Consider the following 20,351-nt stretch of genomic DNA (forward strand, 5'->3'; position numbering starts at 1 on the left):
GGTGATGCAGCAGCGTCTGCTGCGACGTTGATCCTCTTCTCCGGCGATGCGAGATGTTTCCTCACGATGCGATCTGTGACAGGCCCTGCGACACTCTTCCCGGTGATGCGGCGGTGTCTGATGCGACGTCGATCCCCTTCTCTGGCAATTAGCCGTGACAGGCCCTGCGACGCGCTTCCCAGAGATGCTGTGGCGCCTTATGCGACATCCATCCTCTGCTCCGGTGATGCGCCGCGACAGGCCCTGCGACACGCTTGCCGGAGATGAGGTGGTGTCTGATGTTACGTCGATCCTCTTCTCCAGCGATGCAAGGTGCTTCGGTGGACCTGCGATGACTCAACGATTCTTCTGCGACACGCTTCCCGGTGATGCGGCGGCATCTTATGCGACGTTGATCCTCTTCTCCGGCAATGTGAGGCGCTTTGTGTTGTGAAGCGCAGCGGCAGTTCGGCGACACACTTCTTGTTCGTGAGTCGCGCTTCCAGACCCTTGCAACACGCAGTCCCTCAGAAAGCCTCGCAAAACAGCAGGCACTTCCAAAGAACTCTTGGGGAGCTGGTGGGTGAAGTCTGTTGTCCCTGAGACTTCAGCAGGAGGCAAGCTCTTTTCCAAGCCCTTGGAGATCCTTCACAAGTTGAATAAAGTGCACACAAAGTCCTTTCTCCTTTCTTTGGCAGTCAGGCAACCACTGCAGGTCAATCTCCCAAGCAGCACTTCAGCTTAGGGATAGTCTCTCCTCAGTTTCATCTGGTTCCACTCCTCAGCAAAGGTTTCTTCTTGTTTCCCAAAGTGATCTAAAGTTCTTGGGTTTGGGTCCCAATATTTTTACCCAGTTTCTCTTTGTTCTCTGAAGGCAGAGAGGCCTTTGCCTAGTCCAAACCCGTTCTGGTCAGTCTTGGAGCACTTTGTTGACAAGACTCCTTCTTTCCTTTCAGAGTGCAGGGCAGAGACATCAGACACACCACAGGAGGTGGAGCCAGCATTGTGGAGGGAAGGCACAGCCCTATTCAGGTCCCAGGTGCAACTCCTCCCACCCATCTAGATGCAGATCTCTCTATTCAGCCCTGTGCTGACTCACCCTGTCTCCTGGAATCCCCCCAGCTCCTGTCACTCAAACTCCAGACAAGGAATACACAGCCTAGCAGAGGCAGGTTTGGATGGTTAGACAAGAAAATACCTACTTTCTAAAAGTGGTATTTTCAAACACAGAATGTTAAAATCAACTTCACTAAAATATGTATTTTATCATTCTGAGTTCAGGCATACTAATCTCGAATTCCTACCATGTTCCCTGAGTCAGTTAGGATTATAAAATGTAATAATCAAACTGCATATTCCGGCCTATGGGGAACAGGTAACCTTGCAATAGTGAAAAACGAAAACGGCTGTAATTCACTATTAAGACATGCCACACACACCAGGGCATGTCCTACCTTATACTTACAATGCACCATGCCCTTGGGCCTACCATAGGGGTGTCTGATATGAAGAAAAGGGAAGGTTTAGGGACTGGCAAGTGGGTGCACTTGCCCAGTCAGCATGGCAGTACTAGACTGCACACAGGCTCTGCAATGGCAGGCCTTAGACACACTTTTACAGGCTGCTTCTGTGGGTGGCACAGCCAGTGCTGCAAGCCCACCAGCAGCATTTGGATTATCAGCCCTGGGCACTCCTGGTGCACTGTACTAGGGTCTGACAGGTAAACCAAACAAGCCAATCATGGAATCACTAATCCATACATCAATTTACAATAGGGAGCACTTGCACTGTGGCACTGGACAGCAGTGGCGCAGTGCCCAAAGCATCTAACACCAGCAAAACAAATGAGGCAACAGTAAAAAATGGAAGGGAGACCCACGCCAAGGTGCCAGGTCTAACACGTTTCCCCTCCAGCTGAAATGTGGGGAGAACTACCCTACCTCCTGGGAGTTCTCATCACTAAGGTGGAAAAATCTGGTCAGACCATCAGCGTTGGTTGTTCTGTACCAGGGCGGTGTTCCACCGTGAAGTCCATCCCCTGTAGGGAAATGGACCACCTCAACAGCTTTGGATTCTCACCCCTCATCTGCATCAACCATCTGAGGGGCTGTGGTCTGTCTGAACCCGGAAGTGAGTCCCAAACAGGTATGGTCTCAGCTTCTTCAGTGCCCAGATTACAGCAAATGCCTCACGCTCAATAGCACTCCACCTCTGTTACCGTGGAAGTAACCTCCTACTGATTAAGGCTACGGGTTGATCTAGGCCCTCCTCATTCATCTGTGCCAAAACAGCCCCCACACCATGCTCTGAAGCATCTGTTTGTACTATGAACTCTCTGGAGAAGTTGGGTGCCAGGAGCACGGGCACCGTGCACATAGCAGTTTTCAGGGCCTCAAAAGCACCTGTCCAAATCACTTTCTTGGGCTGCTTCCTGGAAGTCAGCGCGGTCAAGGGTGCAACAATGTTGCCATACCCCTTGACAAACCTCCTGTAGTAACCCATGAGTTCTAAAAAGGCTCTCACCTCTGTCTGGGTTTTGGGGGGCTCCCAAGCCAGGATGGTTTCAAACTTGGGCTGCAGGGGTGCCACCTGGCCGCTTCCCACCTGGTGTCCCAAGTACACCACAGAACCCTGCCCGATCTGGCACTTACTCGCCTTGATCGTGAGGCCTGCCCTCCGCAGCGCCATCAACACTTCCCAGAGGTGGCATAGATGTTCTTCCCAACTGGCGCTGAACACTGCAATGTTGTCCAGGTAGGCGGCACTGAACTCGTCCAGTCCAGCCAACACCTGGTTGACCAACCTCTGAAAGGTGGCAGGGGCATTCTTCATCCCAAAGGGCATAACCCGGAACTGGTAGTGCCCATCTGGTGTGGAGAATGCTGACCTCTCTCTTGCCTCGTCAGTCAAGGTGATCTGCCAGTACCCAGACGTTAAGTCAAACGTGCTGAGGTACCGTGCAGCCCCTAGCCGATCTATGAGCTCATCAGCTCTGGGGATGGGGTGCGCGTCAGTCCTGGTGACTGAATTGAGCCCTCGGTAGTCCACACAGAACCGGAGCTCTGGCGTGGCACCTGGTGCGGCAGCCTTTCGGACCAAGACCACTGGGCTGGCCCAAGAACTGTTAGAGGACTCAATCACCCCTAATGCAAGCATCTTGGAGACCTCCTCCTTGATGCAAGCTCTCACCCTGTCAGTCACCCTGTAGGTTTTGTGCCTCACAGGTGTACTATCCCCAGTGTCCACATCATGGACGCACCAATCAGTGACACCGGGAATCAGGGAGAACAGATCAGAAACTGTCCCAGCAACTGGTGGCAGTCATTCTGTTGCTCAGGGGTCAGGGTGGAAGAGAGGTTGACACCATCCACTGACCCATCTTGCTCTATCGCCGACAGGAGGTCCGGAAGACGCTCGGGCTCCTCCTCCATTTCACCATCTGTCGCTAAGAGCATGCCCACTTGGGACCTCTCCAAGTGGGGCTTCAGGCGGTTGACATGCAGGACCCTCAAGGGGTTCCTGGGAGACCGTAAGTCCACCAAGTATGTAACCGGACGTTTGCGCTCCACAACCTCAAATGGTCTGGTTCACTTATCTTGGAGCGTGCAGGGCTCCACTGGGGCCATGACCCACACTTTCTGACCAGGTTGAAGCTCTACCAGAGTGGCATTCTGGTCGTACCACCGCTTCATCTCCTCCTGGCTGGCTTCCAGATTTGCCTCAGCGAGTTGCCTGAAACGCCTAGTTTGGTTCCTAAAGGCCAGCATGTAGCTATATACATCCTGGGAAGGTTTCCTGGGAGATTGCTCCCAGCCTTCTTCGACCAAACTTAGAGGTCCTCTCACTGGGCATCCGTAGATAAGCTCAAAGGGGCTGAACCCTAGAGATTTCTGTGGAACCGCACAGTATGCAAAGAGTAGGCATGGTAAGAGGACGTTCCACTTACGCCTCATAGGTTCCTCAAGACCCATAATCATGCCCTTCAGGGTTCGGTTGAACCTTCCAACCAACCCATTTCCTTGGGGGTGGTAAGGAGTGGCAAACTTGTAGGTTACCCCACACTCCTGCCACAGGGACTTCATATACTTGGAAATTAAGTTGTTACCTCTGTCAGATACTACCTCACGAGGGAATCCCACTCTAGAGAAAGTTCCCATCAGTGCTCGTCCCACCACGGGGCCGTCAGTGTCCTGAGAGGTATGGCTTCCGGGTACCGGGTGGCATGTCCACCAAGACCAGGATGAACCTGTTGACCATGGCTGTCTTGGGGCCAGTGGCCCCACAATGTCAATACCCACCCGTTCAAAGGGGGTGCTGACCACAGGGAATGGCTGGAGAGGAGCCTTTTGCTTTCTCCCACTCTTTCCATTTGCCTGGCAAGTCTGACATGTCCTGCAGTGAGTGTCTGAACTCCTGTGCATTTAGGGCCAATAAAAGTGGGTGACAAGCCTCTCAAAGGTCTTGTCCTGGCCCAAATGTCCTGCCAATGGCACATCATGAGCCAGCTCCAGTAGGAAGGCTCTGAAGCACGGGGGTACCACCAGCACACGGTCTGAGTCAGGCTCAGCAACCTTAGGCTCAGAATACAGGAGACCATTCTCCCAGTAGACCCAATGTGACCCAGACTGATCACCTGCTGCCTGGTCTGCAGCCTGCTGCCAATTACCCCCGAGAGAAGGACACTTGTTCTGCTCCTCACAGAACTCCTCCCTGGAGAGTCCTCCTTTTTGCTGCCAAAGGGTCAGCTCAGGCAGGTCCCCCAGTGCAGCTACCTGTTCCCCTGTAGGCTCCAGGGCATCCCCCTCAGGGTCTGCTTCCTCCTGGACCGTGGGAACTTTGGGGGCTGGTTTCCAGCACCCCCTGCCTCCTCTCTCTAAGGCAGGCACCTGGGCCCCCCTCTCAGGCTCCAGGTCCCCTTGAGAACCCCTACTGGCTGCCATGGACCGTGTGGTGACACACGCCCAGTCAGGCAGACCCAACATTTCCAAATGAGCACTCCGCTCCACCTTCGCCCAAGGTGAGCTCTCTAGATCGTTCCCTAACAAACAGTCAACAGGCATGGCGGGCCTCACTGTAGAAGGTGACCTCAGCTAGGCCTACCAGTGCAAGGGGTTCGCCCTTCTCTGCACAGAGTCCTCAGACCAATAGGAAGAAGTTGGCACAGAAACTGGAATAGAAAATACAAAGTTTAATAAACCTCATGAGGTGGAACTACTTTCACACAGCACCCTTCGGTATTGAAGGAAGTAACACACCAAACAGAAGGAGCATGGTCCTTTTATACCCACACAGGGGCTGAAAAGAGGGCGGTACAAGTACAGGAGAAGGTTTTATGTACATATAAGGTCATATAGAAATGCACAGTCGACAAGTAGGAGGAGTTAACAGTTTGCCAATGCTAGTAAACACATCCTGACAGTTACATACTACTAACAGCTGCAAGGACAGCTGAAAACTCACTGGGCATGTGCAAAGGTGGAAGATGCTAAATATAGTTTGTTTCTAGGCAGATTACAAGAGCAGTCAACACTGAGGGAGGACAAAGCACATGGTGAGCACGTGGCAGCACATGGCAAACAAAATGGCTACCAGAAATACAAAATGGATTCCACAAAATGGACAAGATAGCATCTAAATACAAGATGGACTCCGCTAATGCGAATCCAATCGCTGCCAATTTACATCACAGCTACCTGAAGAGTACCAGAGACCCCCCCCCCACTCAAAGGGAACCTGAGCCACCTTGCAGTGGCTCTCTGTGTTGTCAGCAGCAACAACTGGATAGAATTCATTGGGGACAACCTGCTCTTGATATACCAGGTGACACTTGACAGCTGTCACACTGGCTCCTGTATCTCTAAGAGCCTCCACTCTATGGCCATTGATGGTCACCCACTGCCTGTATTTCTTAGTGTTATCAGGCAGGTGGATCCTGGGGACCACCTCACAGTCTCCTAAAGAGACAAGGGATATCTCCGCGGGACCCCGCCCACCTTGGGCACCATCTCCTCACCCAGGGCTACACTAGCCATCTGCTGGGGGGCTGTACCAGGGAGTGCTGTCTTTACAAACTGGTGGCACCTGGGATAATTCGCTTTATGACCCAGGTCCCCACATTTGTAGCATCTCAGGGTCCCCCTTGAACAGGGAAACCTCTCGGGCCCCTGATGGTTTCTGGGGGGGAGGCTGGGAACCTTTCCCTTGGTTCCCTTGGGGGCTACATTGGGGCATTCTTTGGAACTCCCTCTGTTCACCCTTGTCCCCCCCACTCTTCTGCTGGGGACCCTGCCCACTCTTGGCTGAATCTCCCACGTGACCCTTGTGGACCCTGGTACTGACCCAGCGGTCCGCCTCCTCAGCAAGCTTCCTAGGATTAGTCAGCCTACTATCAATCAGGTGCTGGCGTAGCTCTGGAAAATAATTACTGGACAAGTGCTCCCATGCAATCAAATCAAGGAGCCCCTGAAAATCATCAACTTTGCGACCCTTCACACAACCATCCAGTGCTCTGCAGAAAAAAGTGACATTTTCCACCCAGGTACTGCTCTCTATCTTCTTGCAATTCCTGAACCTCTGCCTATACAATTCGGGAGTCAACCCATACCTGGACATCAATGCATCTTTCATGTGGCTAGAAGAATTATGGACATCAGAAGGCAAATCTAACAGTGTATCCTGCCCCACACTAAGGAACCGCCCCCACAAGCCCACTCCGCAATCCTTCTCAGGGACCCGGTGGGAAGACATGGCTACCTCATAGGCCTTGAACCACTGCCCAATGTCATCATTCTTATAAAACTCTCTAACTACATCCTTAGGAATATACACCCTGGATTCAACAAGCATTGACGATTCAATTCCAACTCCCTCAAAATCTTCTCATGTTCAAACTGCATTTTCTTCTCTTCCAGGGCTAATTTCTTAGCTTGCAATTCAAATTCTCACTGCCCATTTAACTTGAGCTTGGTCAGCTCCATCTCATGTACCCTACATCTCTCCCTGTCATCCAACTCCTCTGGAGACAAGCTTTTGGCAGAAACACTGCTAACCGCTGTGGAGACTGCTCTCCTCCTTCCTGGACCCAATGGCCCTTCCAGCTGCCCATCTGCATTCTCATCCCCTTCCTCATTCTCAGGGGTATTCCTTGCTTCCTTCCAGGCCCTCAGCACCTTTTGGAAATCCTCTTTTCTGGAGATACCGGTCATAGAATCTTTGAACCTCCTGCAGAAGTGCTTGAGCTGGTTAACTGTGTAGCATTCTAATTTCTCCTCTTCCCAATCATTATCAACTGAAGCTATGGATGCTGCTTTCTCCATGGTTGTTAAACTTGGCAGTTTTTTGCAAAAATAGAAAGTCCCAGAAAAAGCAATCTACCAAAAGTATGTGGTTGTGTTTTAGTCTGCACTCACTAATAGTGTTCACCAATCACTGTACATGAGTCACAAATGCAAGTCCAGAATCCCACCGCTGCCACCAATGTTAGATTTGGGGGTCTCTAGTTGGCATAGGTAGGTACCTGTGACAAATAGGGACCCTTGCGTCTAGTCAGGGTAAGGGGGTACACTCCTAAAATAACCCCTGCTCACCCCCTTGGTAGCTTGGCACGAGCAGACAGGCTTATCTCAGAGGCAGTGTGTAAAGCATTTGTGAACACATACAGTAATCAAGTGACAACACTACAGATGGACACCACACAAGTTTTGTATCACAAATAAGTATTTTTTATATAGACTTATCACAAGACCCTAAGCGACAAAAAACCACAATACTGTACTTTAAAATGGTAGACTTAGCTTAGTTCTCTTAAGATGGTAAATGCGACACTCAGAGTTCTATGTACCTTAAGATGCGTAACGCAAGACAACGAAAGTGTTGCGAGGACGGTGATGTGTTGAAGATCTGGTGCAAAGAAACAAAGATGGCGCTTTCTTCTTGATGCAACACGCTTCCTGGTGATGCAGCAGCGTCTGCTGCGACGTTGATCCTCTTCTCCGGCGATGCGAGATGTTTCCTCACGATGCGATCTGTGACAGGCCCTGCGACACTCTTCCCGGTGATGCGGCGGTGTCTGATGCGACGTCGATCCCCTTCTCTGGCAATTAGCCGTGACAGGCCCTGCGACGCGCTTCCCAGAGATGCTGTGGCGCCTTATGCGACATCCATCCTCTGCTCCGGTGATGCGCCGCGACAGGCCCTGCGACACGCTTGCCGGAGATGAGGTGGTGTCTGATGTTACGTCGATCCTCTTCTCCAGCGATGCAAGGTGCTTCGGTGGACCTGCGATGACTCAACGATTCTTCTGCGACACGCTTCCCGGTGATGCGGCGGCATCTTATGCGACGTTGATCCTCTTCTCCGGCAATGTGAGGCGCTTTGTGTTGTGAAGCGCAGCGGCAGTTCGGCGACACACTTCTTGTTCGTGAGTCGCGCTTCCAGACCCTTGCAACACGCAGTCCCTCAGAAAGCCTCGCAAAACAGCAGGCACTTCCAAAGAACTCTTGGGGAGCTGGTGGGTGAAGTCTGTTGTCCCTGAGACTTCAGCAGGAGGCAAGCTCTTTTCCAAGCCCTTGGAGATCCTTCACAAGTTGAATAAAGTGCACACAAAGTCCTTTCTCCTTTCTTTGGCAGTCAGGCAACCACTGCAGGCCAATCCCCCAAGCAGCACTTCAGCTTAGGGATAGTCTCTCCACAGTTTCATCTGGTTCCACTCCTCAGCAAAGGTTTCTTCTTGTTTCCCAAAGTGATCTAAAGTTCTTGGGTTTGGGTCCCAATATTTTTACCCAGTTTCTCTTTGTTCTCTGAAGGCAGAGAGGCCTTTGCCTAGTCCAAACCCGTTCTGGTCAGTCTTGGAGCACTTTGTTGACAAGACTCCTTCTTTCCTTTCAGAGTGCAGGGCAGAGACATCAGACACACCACAGGAGGTGGAGCCAGCATTGTGGAGGGAAGGCACAGCCCTATTCAGGTCCCAGGTGCAACTCCTCCCACCCATCTAGATGCAGATCTCTCTATTCAGCCCTGTGCTGACTCACCCTGTCTCCTGGAATCCCCCCAGCTCCTGTCACTCAAACTCCAGACAAGGAATACACAGCCTAGCAGAGGCAGGTTTGGATGGTTAGACAAGAAAATACCTACTTTCTAAAAGTGGTATTTTCAAACACAGAATGTTAAAATCAACTTCACTAAAATATGTATTTTATCATTCTGAGTTCAGGCATACTAATCTCGAATTCCTACCATGTTCCCTGAGTCAGTTAGGATTATAAAATGTAATAATCAAACTGCATATTCCGGCCTATGGGGAACAGGTAACCTTGCAATAGTGAAAAACGAAAATGGCTGTAATTCACTATTAGGACATGCCACACACACCAGGGCATGTCATACCTTATACTTACAATGCACCCTGCCCTTGGGCCTACCATAGGGGTGTCTGATATGAAGAAAAGGGAAGGTGTAGGGACTGGCAAGTGGGTGCACTTGCCCAGTCAGCATGGCAGTACCAGACGGCACACAGGCTCTTCAATGGCAGACCTTAGACACACTTTTACAGGCTGCTTCTGTGGGTGGCACAACCAGTGCTGCAAGCCCACCAGCAGCATTTGGATTACCAGCCCTGGGCACTCCTGGTGCACTGTACTAGGGTCTGACAGGTAAACCAAACCATCCAATCATGGAATCACTAATCCATAAATCAATTTACAATAGGGAGCACTTGCACTGTGGCACAGGACAGCAGTGGCACAGTGCCCAAAGCATCTAACGCCAGCAAAACACATGAGGCAACCGCAAAAAATGGAAGGGAGACCCACGCCAAGGTGCAAGGTCTAACACACTGCTTTACAAATCTTTGTAAATCGGGGTTAGCGTCAACGTACATGGGCGCATGCACAGTAACACCCATGCTGTACCCATGTATGAAAACTCAAGTAAAGTAACGCAAGGCAGCGCTATGGGAAGGGTTGTGTTATTTTGGATTTACTAAACCACACGAATCGTGTTTGTGTGGTTTAGTAAATACAAAAATGGATTTTGCATTGGACTTTGCACTGGTGATGCAACCCTGACACAAAATGAAGTCTGGGCCTGGATTTCTTCTCTTCAGGCACAGATGGGAAAAGTAATGTGAGAAGCAATCCCTCCCACATGCCCCTGCTTCCCCTTCCTCCCTCCCCTACCCAAAGGCAAGGCCAAGCTGTTGACACACAAGGGGAGTTCTGTGTCCACTGCAGGAATAAATCTACAAGTGAAAGTGGGGCTATCCCTTCTGTCTGAATGACAACATAGGAGGTTTTTGTTCCCACTCTAGGAATAACCCTTCATGTGAAGGTCTCTATAGCTGATTCAACTGACCGGTCTCTTGCAATGGTTTTTCTTCCCAGCTGATGCCGCGAGACAGCATATCTTCCCTATTTGACAACCACACATGGACAAAGCACATGGACAACACGCAAGGGCTGGGCAAATCAGCCGTGTGGATCCACCCCAAAGTCAGCGTCTTCGTCATCCTGAGCCTTTTCATCATCATGAAGGTGGGTATTCTGTTTGCAACAGATTCAGACTAGCAATGTCATTCAAACATTCATACGTCCATCAAAATTGGCATGATGTTCCCCTATTATAGAAACATTTGCAACATTTAGCTGTATTTCTAGAAAACAAACATATCCAACACAAAATATCAATAACACTGGCAGGCACAACTCAACATATCGAGAGCAGTATTAAAAACAACTCAACGGCAATCTAGTCATTAAGAGCACCAATAACCCCAAGCCAACAAGCCGTGTGTATGTGTCAAGAACGCCAGCTCAACCCTCTCCAAACCCTGTCTGAAAAACAAGAACATCAACAAAACAGTCTCTATGTAGCAAGAACAGAACTCTGTTCACTTAAGAAGCATGACCTGCATGTACATACACCACTTCCAAGTTAACAGGTAATGACTGTGCATCAAAAACACCAAGACAATTGACCAAACCAGTCAGCATATAAAGAACCCATTTCAACAAATACTTTGTATACTTGAGCTGTAGGACATCTAATTCGGCAACATGTCTAGACAACTAGCAAACCCAGCCAGCAAGCACTATCTGCAGGCAAAGAGTTGTCATATACACCAGGCACTAGCAACAGAGTAAGCACAACAAACACTGTCTTCTTAGCAAGACCAGTAATATATGAGGGCAACACAACCACATATATATATCAAGCAAGCAATTTACTCATCCCAACCATGCTCAAAATGTTTGCATGTTAGAACACTGTGGACAAGTATGTATCGTCTGAGATACATATTCCTGACTAAATATAATTTACTAAAATATTGACCCACTTGGTGTAGGATTAAATTATTAACTCCAAAATGGCAATATTTTTATTAGCAAATTTTAGGAACAAGTATTTATGTCAAAAGGAATTCTGACTACAATATTCTGGTGCCCCTCAAAAACCACTGTTTGTTCATTAATAATATAAACAAATCCACCTCAACAGACTCCACACCAAAATTAACAAGCATTGTACGCCAAGAACTCCAGCACATCTAACATATATCAACAATACCAGATCACATAATCTAAAAGACAGTAAATCCAGCTTACGGAAATCACAAAGATATGAACAAACACTATCTATATATAAAAACCAACAACGCCAACTGGAAAAACGGTGTCTGCACAACAAGAACATTGGAAAAGCAATGTAGGCAAATCAAAACCACAAACCCAGCTCAACCAGCACTCTACATTTGAAAAATAAACATCATTACCATCTCAACCAACAAAGTGTGCATATCGATAGCATAAACCAAATCAAACACTGCACAACAAGAACACAAACAGCAGGAAGTGAGCAAACACTATTGATGCCCCCAGCTCAAAAACGTTTCCTTGCTTAGTAACAACCCTGCACCCACTTCTACAGGCTGGTCTCTATATGAAGAACAGCAGCTAACGCAGCTCAAGAAGCCTGTCTGCATATTAAGAACACAAGTCTCCTTTCATTAACGCCTTTTCTGTATAGAGAACATCAAGAAATCTGTCTTAACAAGTAAAACATACAACTCACCATCTACTGAGCATCTGAAGGCCACCAGTGTGAACAACTCAGTCGACACTGTTAGCTTAAGAAGACCAAAATAACACCCATCGCAATAAGCACCATCTGCACCTCTGGAATAAGATGGCTTCTTAAGAAACACTGCCCACTTTTACAGATTATCTAAACACACAACACAACAAAAACTGTCAATATATGAAGCACTCCAGTATACTAGAGTCAAGATGCAGTTTGTGGTTCATGAATAGACATGCACTCATCTCACTGAGCACAGTTTTCAAATCAAGAACAGCCAGTTTTACTGTAACTGTATTTCAGGAAGACTGCAAAACCAACTTAATAAGCACAGTTACATACCAAGTACAGCAGCCCATTCACCAGAACAAGAAGAGTCTGTATATCAAGACCATAAAAAACTCTCCTGACATGCAACACAATCATTCCATCAAACAGAACTGGTATACCACAAATATCACAACCATAACACACCAGCGGGGACACCAACCCCACCAAGCACTGTGTATATATCAGGAAAACTAAGATATCTAATTCACTGGGCAACATCGCACCCAACTCAACAAGCCCCACCTTTATGCAAGAAACACCAACAGACTCAACTTAACAAGTAACTCAAAAAACACATTTTGCATGTCAAGAACACCACCATCACCATCACCATCACAACAAGCACTGCCCATATGTAAGGAACACCAACAAACTCAACCTAGCAAGCAACCCAGCAAACACTGTTGCATGTCAAGAACACCACCATCACCGTCCCAACAAGCACTGCCCATATGTAAAGAACACCAACAAACTCAACCTAGCAAGCAACCCAGCAAACACTGTTGCATGTCAAGAACACCACCATCACCATCACAACAAGCACTGCCCATATGTAAGGAACACCAACAAACTCAACTTAGCATGCAACCCACCAAACACTGTTCATGTCAAGAACACCACCATCACAACAAGCACTGCCCATATGTAAGGAACACCAACAAACTCAACGTAGCAAGCAACCCAGCAAACACTGTTGCATGTTAAGAACACCACCATCACCATCCCAACAAGCACTGCCCATATGTAAGGAACACCAACAAACTCAACATAGCAAGCAACCCAGCAAACACTGTTGCATGTCAAAACATCACCATCCCCGTCACAACAAGTACTGCCCATATGTAAGGAAAACCAACAAAATCAACCTAGCAAGCAACCCAGCAAACTCTGTTGCATGTCAAGAACATCACCATCACCGTCACAACAAGCACTGCCCATATGTAAGGAACACCAACAAACTCAACCTAGCAAGCAACCCAACAAACACTGTTGCATGTCAAGAACACCACCATCACCATCCCAACAAGCACTGCCCATATGTAAGGAACACCAACAAACTCAACCTAGCAAGCAACCCAGCAAACACTGTTGCATGTCAAGAACACCACCATCACCATCACAACAAGCACTGCCCATATATCAGTATTATCAACTCTCCACCTTTGTGTGATTGTTCTCTCTACTGAGAGAGCCTGCAGGCTCTTATGAGTGGAAAGCTCAGCTTGTTGGACCGGGTGATGGAACAATTTTCCATCCAGATCACTAGTCTAGGAGACTCTGATATCTGTTCTAACTAAAATGCATTGTCATCTCCCTCGCCAGGTTAGCTATGAATTCACTACTCAGTAGGATTTATGACAACTGCCTAATTCCTGACAAAATCCTAATTATACTTTTGAGGTGATTGCCACGTTCTTGGCACTCGCCACTTAATGTCCAAGAACGTCATAAGACGCAGGATTCTGCAGCTTCTCTCTTCGTGACCCTCCCAGATCTGGCATGGAAGGCACGTTGTGAAGGGTCTACTCTGTGGATGATGAACAGCACATTAGGGTAGAGGGTACTTCTGACTGGCTAGCTCCTTCTTGGCAATCAAGACAGGGTGACAGTGCTCCATTCAGTGCCATCTTGGTGTAACCTACAATCTCAAGCCATCGCCATTCTTGCTCATCTTATGTGCCAGAATAGTCAACACCCAGTGGTTCTCCATGCTGTTAAGTCAGGATTTCCTGCTAAAGATGTAGGGACCATAGCTCAGGAAGGCGGCACGGATGGAAGTTAAGTTCTATGTTTGGGCTTCTCTTGTAGTTCTGGATGTCCGTCATTGCTACCACGATGCCGATCCCCTGCGGAGCCTTCATGCCAGTCTTTATACTCGGTGAGTTTCACTTCCATTATCCCTGATTGTGAAAAGTCATCTTAGCACAGCCTCTTCCTTGCGTCTTCCCAGGGTTCCATGGTGACCGTGGCGCACATTCAGTTCCACGTGCTCCCTCTAGTCGCAGGAGCAAAACAAAAATGAAGCCAAATATATGTATGTGGTATTTAAATAGTGTGTATGCATTATCAAAGTCCAGCATGATGTTAGTGAGTGAAAAGAGAGTTAGCGTAACCAATTAATTAGGAATTACGCAAGAATATTAGTGGCAAGAAATTGTCTAGACCTAGTTGTAAGTACTAGTCAATGTATAAGTAATCAGCAGTCTGGCAGGCAGTCTGGGCCCATTCTGAAGTATCAAAAAAGTGATGGATGGAATTTTATGTTATGTGTATTTGTGAGGAGCATTATCTCAAGCAAGGGTATCTTGGTGCTGAGCAGGTGTGTGTGCCTATGTTGGTGCTGAGCAGGTGTGTGTGCCTCCCTTGGTGCTGAGCAGGTATGTGTGCCTATGTTGGTGCTGAGCAGGTGTTTTGTGCCTCTCTTGGTGCTGAACAGGTGTGTGCGCCGGGCCTTGGTGCTGAGCAGGTGTGTGCACCTATCTTGGTGCTGAGCAGGTGTGTGTGCCTATCCTGGTGCTGAGCAAGTGTGTGTGCCTATCTTGGTGCTGAGCAGTTGTGTGTGCCTATCTTGGTGCTGAGCAGGTGTGCACGCCTATCTTGGTGCTAAGCAGGTGTGCGTACCTATCGTGGTGCTGAGCAGGTGTGTGCACCTATCTTGGTGCTGAGCAGGTGTGTGTGCCTATCCTGGTGCTGAGCAGGTGTGTGTGCCTATCTTGGTGCTGAGCAGGTGTGTGTGCCTATCTTGGTGCTGAGCAGGTATGTGTGCCTATGTTGGTGCTGAGCAGGTGTTTTGTGCCTCTCTTGGTGCTGAGCAGGTGTGTGCGCCGATCTTGGTGCTGAGCAGGTGTGTGCACCTATCTTGGTGCTGAGCAGGTGTGTGTGCCTATCCTGGTGCTGAGCAGGTGTGTGTGCCTATCTTGGTGCTGAGCAGGTGTGTGTGCCTATCTTGGTGCTGAGCAGGTGTGTGTGCCTATCCTGGTGCTGAGCAAGTGTGTGTGCCTATCTTGGTGCTGAGCAGGTGTGTGTGCCTATCTTGGTGCTGAGAAGGTGTGCGTGCCTATTTTGGTGCTGAGCAGGTGGGTGCGCCTATCTTGGTGCTGAGCAGGTGTGTGCGCCTATCTTGGTGCTGAGCAGGTGTGTTTGCCTATCGGTGTGCTGAGCAGGTGTGTGTGCCTATCCTGGTGCTGAGCAGGTGTGTGTGCCTACCTTGGTGCTGAGCAGGTGTGTGTGCCTATCTTGGTGCTGAGAAGGTGTGCGTGCCTATTTTGGTGCTGAGCAGGTGTGTGCGCCTATCTTGGTGCTGAGCAGGGGTGTTTGCCTATCGGTGTGCTGAGCAGGTGTGTGTGCCTATCCTGGTGCTGATCAGGTGTGTTTGCCTATCGGTGTGCTGAGCAGGTGTGTGTGCCTATCATGGTGGTGAGCAGGTGTGCGTGCCTATCCTGGTGCTGAGCAGGTGTGTGTGCCTATCCTGGTGCTGATCAGGTGTGTTTGCCTATCGGTGTGCTGAGCAGGTGTGTGTGCCTATCTTGTTGCTGAGCAGGTGTGCGTGCCTATCCTGGTGCTGAGCAGGTGTGTGTGCCTATCTTGTTGCTGAGCAGGTGTGTGTGCCTATCGTGGTGCTGAGCAGGTGTATGTGCCTAGCACGTCCTATGGTAGCTTAGTTAATGGAAAAGCCGGGTCTTCAGCTTCTTGTGGGATTCAAGAACAGAGGAGGAGGCTCAGATGTGGAGTGGGAGGCTGTTCTACGCTTCCAGGCCGATCTAAGAGAAAGCCTGTCATCCCGATCTGGTTCCGTGTATGCATGGAATGTGTGTGAGTAGGAGTCCTGTGGAGTGGAGGTGTCTGAGTGGTTGGTGGAAGGAGACTCGACTGCTCAGTCAGGTGGGGCTGAAGTTGAGTTTTGCCTTGTATGTGTGTGTGTGTGTGTGTGTGACGAGTTAGAAATGAGCGTGTTTGTGTATAAGGAGCCAGTGGCGCTCCCTCAGGTGCAGTGTGATGTGAGTTCTGTACGGGAGGTTGAGGACGAGTCTGGCTGCTGACTTGTGGTTGGCTTGTAGTTTTCTAGAGAGTTGCTTTGTGATCCCGATTTAGAGGTTGTTCCCGTAGCCCACTTGGCTGGTAACTAGAGCGAGGGACAGTTTTTCTAGTGTTGCTTGGGAGCTGTTTGAATACCTTCCTCTGCATCTTCAGGATATGAAAGCAGGACGCAGTGACAGCGCTGACTTATACGGTCAGGTCCAGTTTTCTATCGATGATTGTTTCAAGGTTCCTGGTGTGAGTGCTGGGTATTGGTTCAAGTTCGGTCGACCACCAGTTGGAGTCCCATGGTGAGGGGTTCTTGGCAATGCTCACTACTTCGTCTTGTCTGTGCTGATAGAAATCCTTGTATTAATCTTGGCCACTGGTGATTACTCGGGCTGCGCTTCAGTCCATCATTATTTTGCTCACCATGCCACCTCAGTTTGGACCCAGCCATATGCAAATCAGTCTGGACCCTGCTCTAATGGGAACAGTCCAGCCCGAACTTCCAGATCAAGCCCTCCTGAACCGGAACACAGGACTGGTTTTGCCCCTTTAAGGGCTCATTAGCTGGGTATAGCTAGGCTCTAGAGGCACAGTGTGTGAGGAACCCACATGTGGGCTCACCCATCCCACTTAGGGAAGCACACTGAAGTATACAGAAAAATGGTGAATGAATAATTTAATCAGTCTCAGCCACTGTTATTTTGCACAACATGTCACCCTCCGTTTGGACCCAGCCATATGCAAATCAGTCTTGATCCTGCTCCAATTGGAACAGCCCATATTGAACTGCCAAACTGAGGTGACTTGGTGGGCTAAAGAACGATGGGTTGGAATGCTACCCCAAGCGATTGTCAGTGGATAGGCTTTTTGTAACATTTCTTCCATGACAATTTGTGTGTTTTTTGTTCCACCCTAAGTAGCAAGGGTGTGCCCAGATGTGGGTTCTGTGCTCACTGCCCACTGGAACCTAGCTTTACCTGTCTGAAGAGCTCCAGTTAGGGTGAAACTGGTCTTGGGTAGCTTCTGTTTTAGTTCGCAGAGGACCTAGCCTGGCAGTTCGGGCTGGACTGTTCTCGTTGGTGCAGGGCCTAGACTGATTTTCGTATGGTTGGGTCCAAACTGAGGTGGCATGGTGGGCAAAAGAATAATGGGTTGGATTTCTTCCTCAAGCGATTGCCAGTGGTTAGACTTTTTTCAATGAGTCCTCCCATCACCTCTTGTGTGTTTTTTGTACCACCTTTTGTTGCTTTTCTGGTTCTGTAGTTTCCTTTCACCTCCATTTTGGGCAGGGGGGGAGGTGAGGACCTCTACTGAGGTCACTCGGGTAACTCCTACCTTATTACTACTTAGCATTGCCGGGGCATTCCTTGGCCGGGCCACGGTTGGACAAATGGCTGAGTGCATGCTGAAAGAATGGAACAAGCAGAAGGTTTTAGTTTGATGCTGGGTTATACATTCTTCAGTAGGTCCCAACTGTCCATGAGGAATCTATGAGGCTCTGGTTTCATCACACCCTAGGGTACTTGCTTGTTATCTAGTGGTACTGGTTTGATTGGGCGAAGGGTTGCTTAGTAGTTCTCAAAGAGCACTGGTCTCGCAGGCCTTAGGGTGAATTGAACATTTCTTGTGATATTGGTTTCAATACACCCTGGGGTGCTAATGTGTTGTCTGATGTGGCCGGTGTCTTCAGGACCTACGCTGGTTGAATCTTCTCCTGTGAGATTGGTTTTACTGGTACCTAGGTTGGTTGAATGTTCTTCTGAGAAACTGTTCGCACCAAACTCCAGTTTGATTGGATGTTCCCCTTTGATATTGGTTTCACCGGGCCACGTGCTGGTTGGACATTCTCCAGTGATATCTATTTCACTGGGCCCTGTGCTGATTGAATGTTCTCTGTGACACTGGTTTTATCAGACCCTATACTGGTTGAACATACTCCTGAGTTATTGGTTATTCCAGGCCCCAGTCTGGTTGAATGTTCTCCTGTGATATAGTATTCACAAGGCCTTAAGATGATTGATTGTTCTCTTGTGACAGCCCTACTCTGGTTGGATGTTCTCCTGTGAGATTGATTTTATCGGGCCCTAGGCTGGTTGATTGTTCTCTTGTGGAATTGCTTTCACTAGGCCTTACGCTGGCTGTATATACTCCTTTGTTATTGGTTTTGTCAGGCGCTTGGCTGGTTGGTTGTTCTCTTGTGACATTGGTTTTATCAGGCCCTAGTCTGGTTGAATGTTCTTCTGCGAGGTTGATTTTATCAGGCCCTATGTTGGTTGGATGTGCTCCAGTGACATTGGTTTTATCAGGCCCTAGTCTGGTTGAATGTTCTTCTGCGAGGTTGATTTTATCAGGCCCTATGTTGGTTGGATGTGCTCCAGTGACATTGGTTTTATCAGGCCCTAGTCTGGTTGAATGTTCTTCTGCGAGGTTGATTTTATCAGGCCCTATGTTGGTTGGATGTGCTCCAGTGACATTGGTTTTATCAGGCCCTAGGCTGGTTGAATGTTCTTCTGTGAGATTGATCTTGTCAGGCTGTGGAGTGCTGGATGTTCGGCTTTAATAAGGGTACCACCGGTTTCTGCGGTGCAGGTGTGTAATGCAATGGCTCTGATGTCATGAAGCCCCCACATTCCTCAGAATCCCTTTATTTAATACACATACACAGCGCTAGAAAACATTAATTACAAGTGATCAATGCTGAAGTATTCTTGAGTCACTCATCAGGGAAGGGTCCCTCCCCCAAACTTGTGAAAGTAGAGCAGAAGAAATGGGCACAAGAAATGAAACATGTACAAGTGTCTATTCACACAGATGTGTCTCAGCTTCTGTGCTCTAAGGCCCTGATGTTATTGAGCATGCAAGTGAGCAAACGAGCGACAGGTATGTTTCCATAGCGCATGCAGTGAAATCAATTGTCTACGTGTGGTTGGATGTTCCCGGCAGGTCCTGCTCTGACCAAAGCCCGGTGTGATTGGTTACAGGCGCTGCCTTCGGACGTACCATCGGAGAGATTATGGCAACCCTCTTTCCTAATGGGATTCTTTTTGATGGAATTGTTTACAAAATCCTCCCCGGGGGTTATGCTGTCATTGGTGAGTTCTCTACTTTCCAGCTTTCTTTGTTTCCTTCCTTCTTCCCTCTCCTAATCCGTGTCTTACCCTCCACCCATGCTTCATCTCCCACCCCATAGGTGCAGCAGCCATGACTGGGGCAGTGACCCACACGGTCTCCACAGCAGTCATCTGTTTTGAGCTGACTGGCCAGATCTCCCACATCCTTCCAATGATGGTGGCCGTGATCCTGGCCAACATGGTGGCCCAGAGCCTGCAGCCCAGCCTGTATGACAGCATCATTCAGGTGAAGAAGTTGCCCTACTTGCCTGACCTCGGCTGGAGCCACATGAGGTACTGATCTGCAGCACGTGCTCACCGTCTGTTCCAAGCATGCATTGATTCATGCAGCAGAAGATGATCAGGACCCCCATTTAGCATTTAATAGACAGCGCGAGGGCTAGATAAATCATGGTTTGTTCCAATCGTCTGTCAATCATCAACATCCACAGGCACACACGGAGCCTGATATCAGGTCTGCGATTGTGCATGGACCTTGTGACAAACCTCTGAAGTGGCCCCTCGGAAATGTGGAATTCTCTGATTTCTTTTTTTCTAATTTTTACTTCTGCTCTCCCCCTATTAAACAGGGCTGGGTAAGCAAGTCCCTTTGAATGAGTGGCATGAGAACGGGTATGTTCACATCAAAACGAGTACAGTAGTTGTCTCATTTATTTTATTTTCCAGCGTTTTCCCAGCATGGACTGAGCTAGGGTGGGCACAGGGTATGTACGAACGCAGGGTGTGAGGGCCCACTTGAGGCAAGGTTACATAGCACTGCTTAAGAGGGTAACATGCTCAGTCCATTGAGTCATAGTTCCATTGAGGCAGGGT

General features: G+C 48.8%; 1 protein-coding gene across 5 annotated transcripts in view; it reads left to right on the top strand.

Moving 5' to 3' along the window:
• The window catches only part of CLCN1 (chloride voltage-gated channel 1), a 1,161,279-nt gene that overhangs the window by 952,042 nt on the left and 188,886 nt on the right, over positions 1-20,351 (top strand). For all 5 annotated transcript variants that reach the window (XM_085620355.1, XM_085620357.1, XM_085620356.1 and 2 more), the window contains exons 12-15: positions 10,359-10,508; positions 14,191-14,260; positions 19,389-19,499; positions 19,598-19,811. In XM_085620355.1, the coding sequence (XP_085476481.1) occupies positions 10,359-10,508; positions 14,191-14,260; positions 19,389-19,499; positions 19,598-19,811 (545 nt within the window). The remainder of the gene's footprint in view (positions 1-10,358; positions 10,509-14,190; positions 14,261-19,388; positions 19,500-19,597; positions 19,812-20,351) is intronic.

Source organism: Triturus cristatus, chromosome 7 (genome assembly GCF_964204655.1).
Source record: "Triturus cristatus chromosome 7, aTriCri1.1, whole genome shotgun sequence".
In the NCBI taxonomy this organism is placed as follows: domain Eukaryota; kingdom Metazoa; phylum Chordata; class Amphibia; order Caudata; family Salamandridae; genus Triturus; species Triturus cristatus.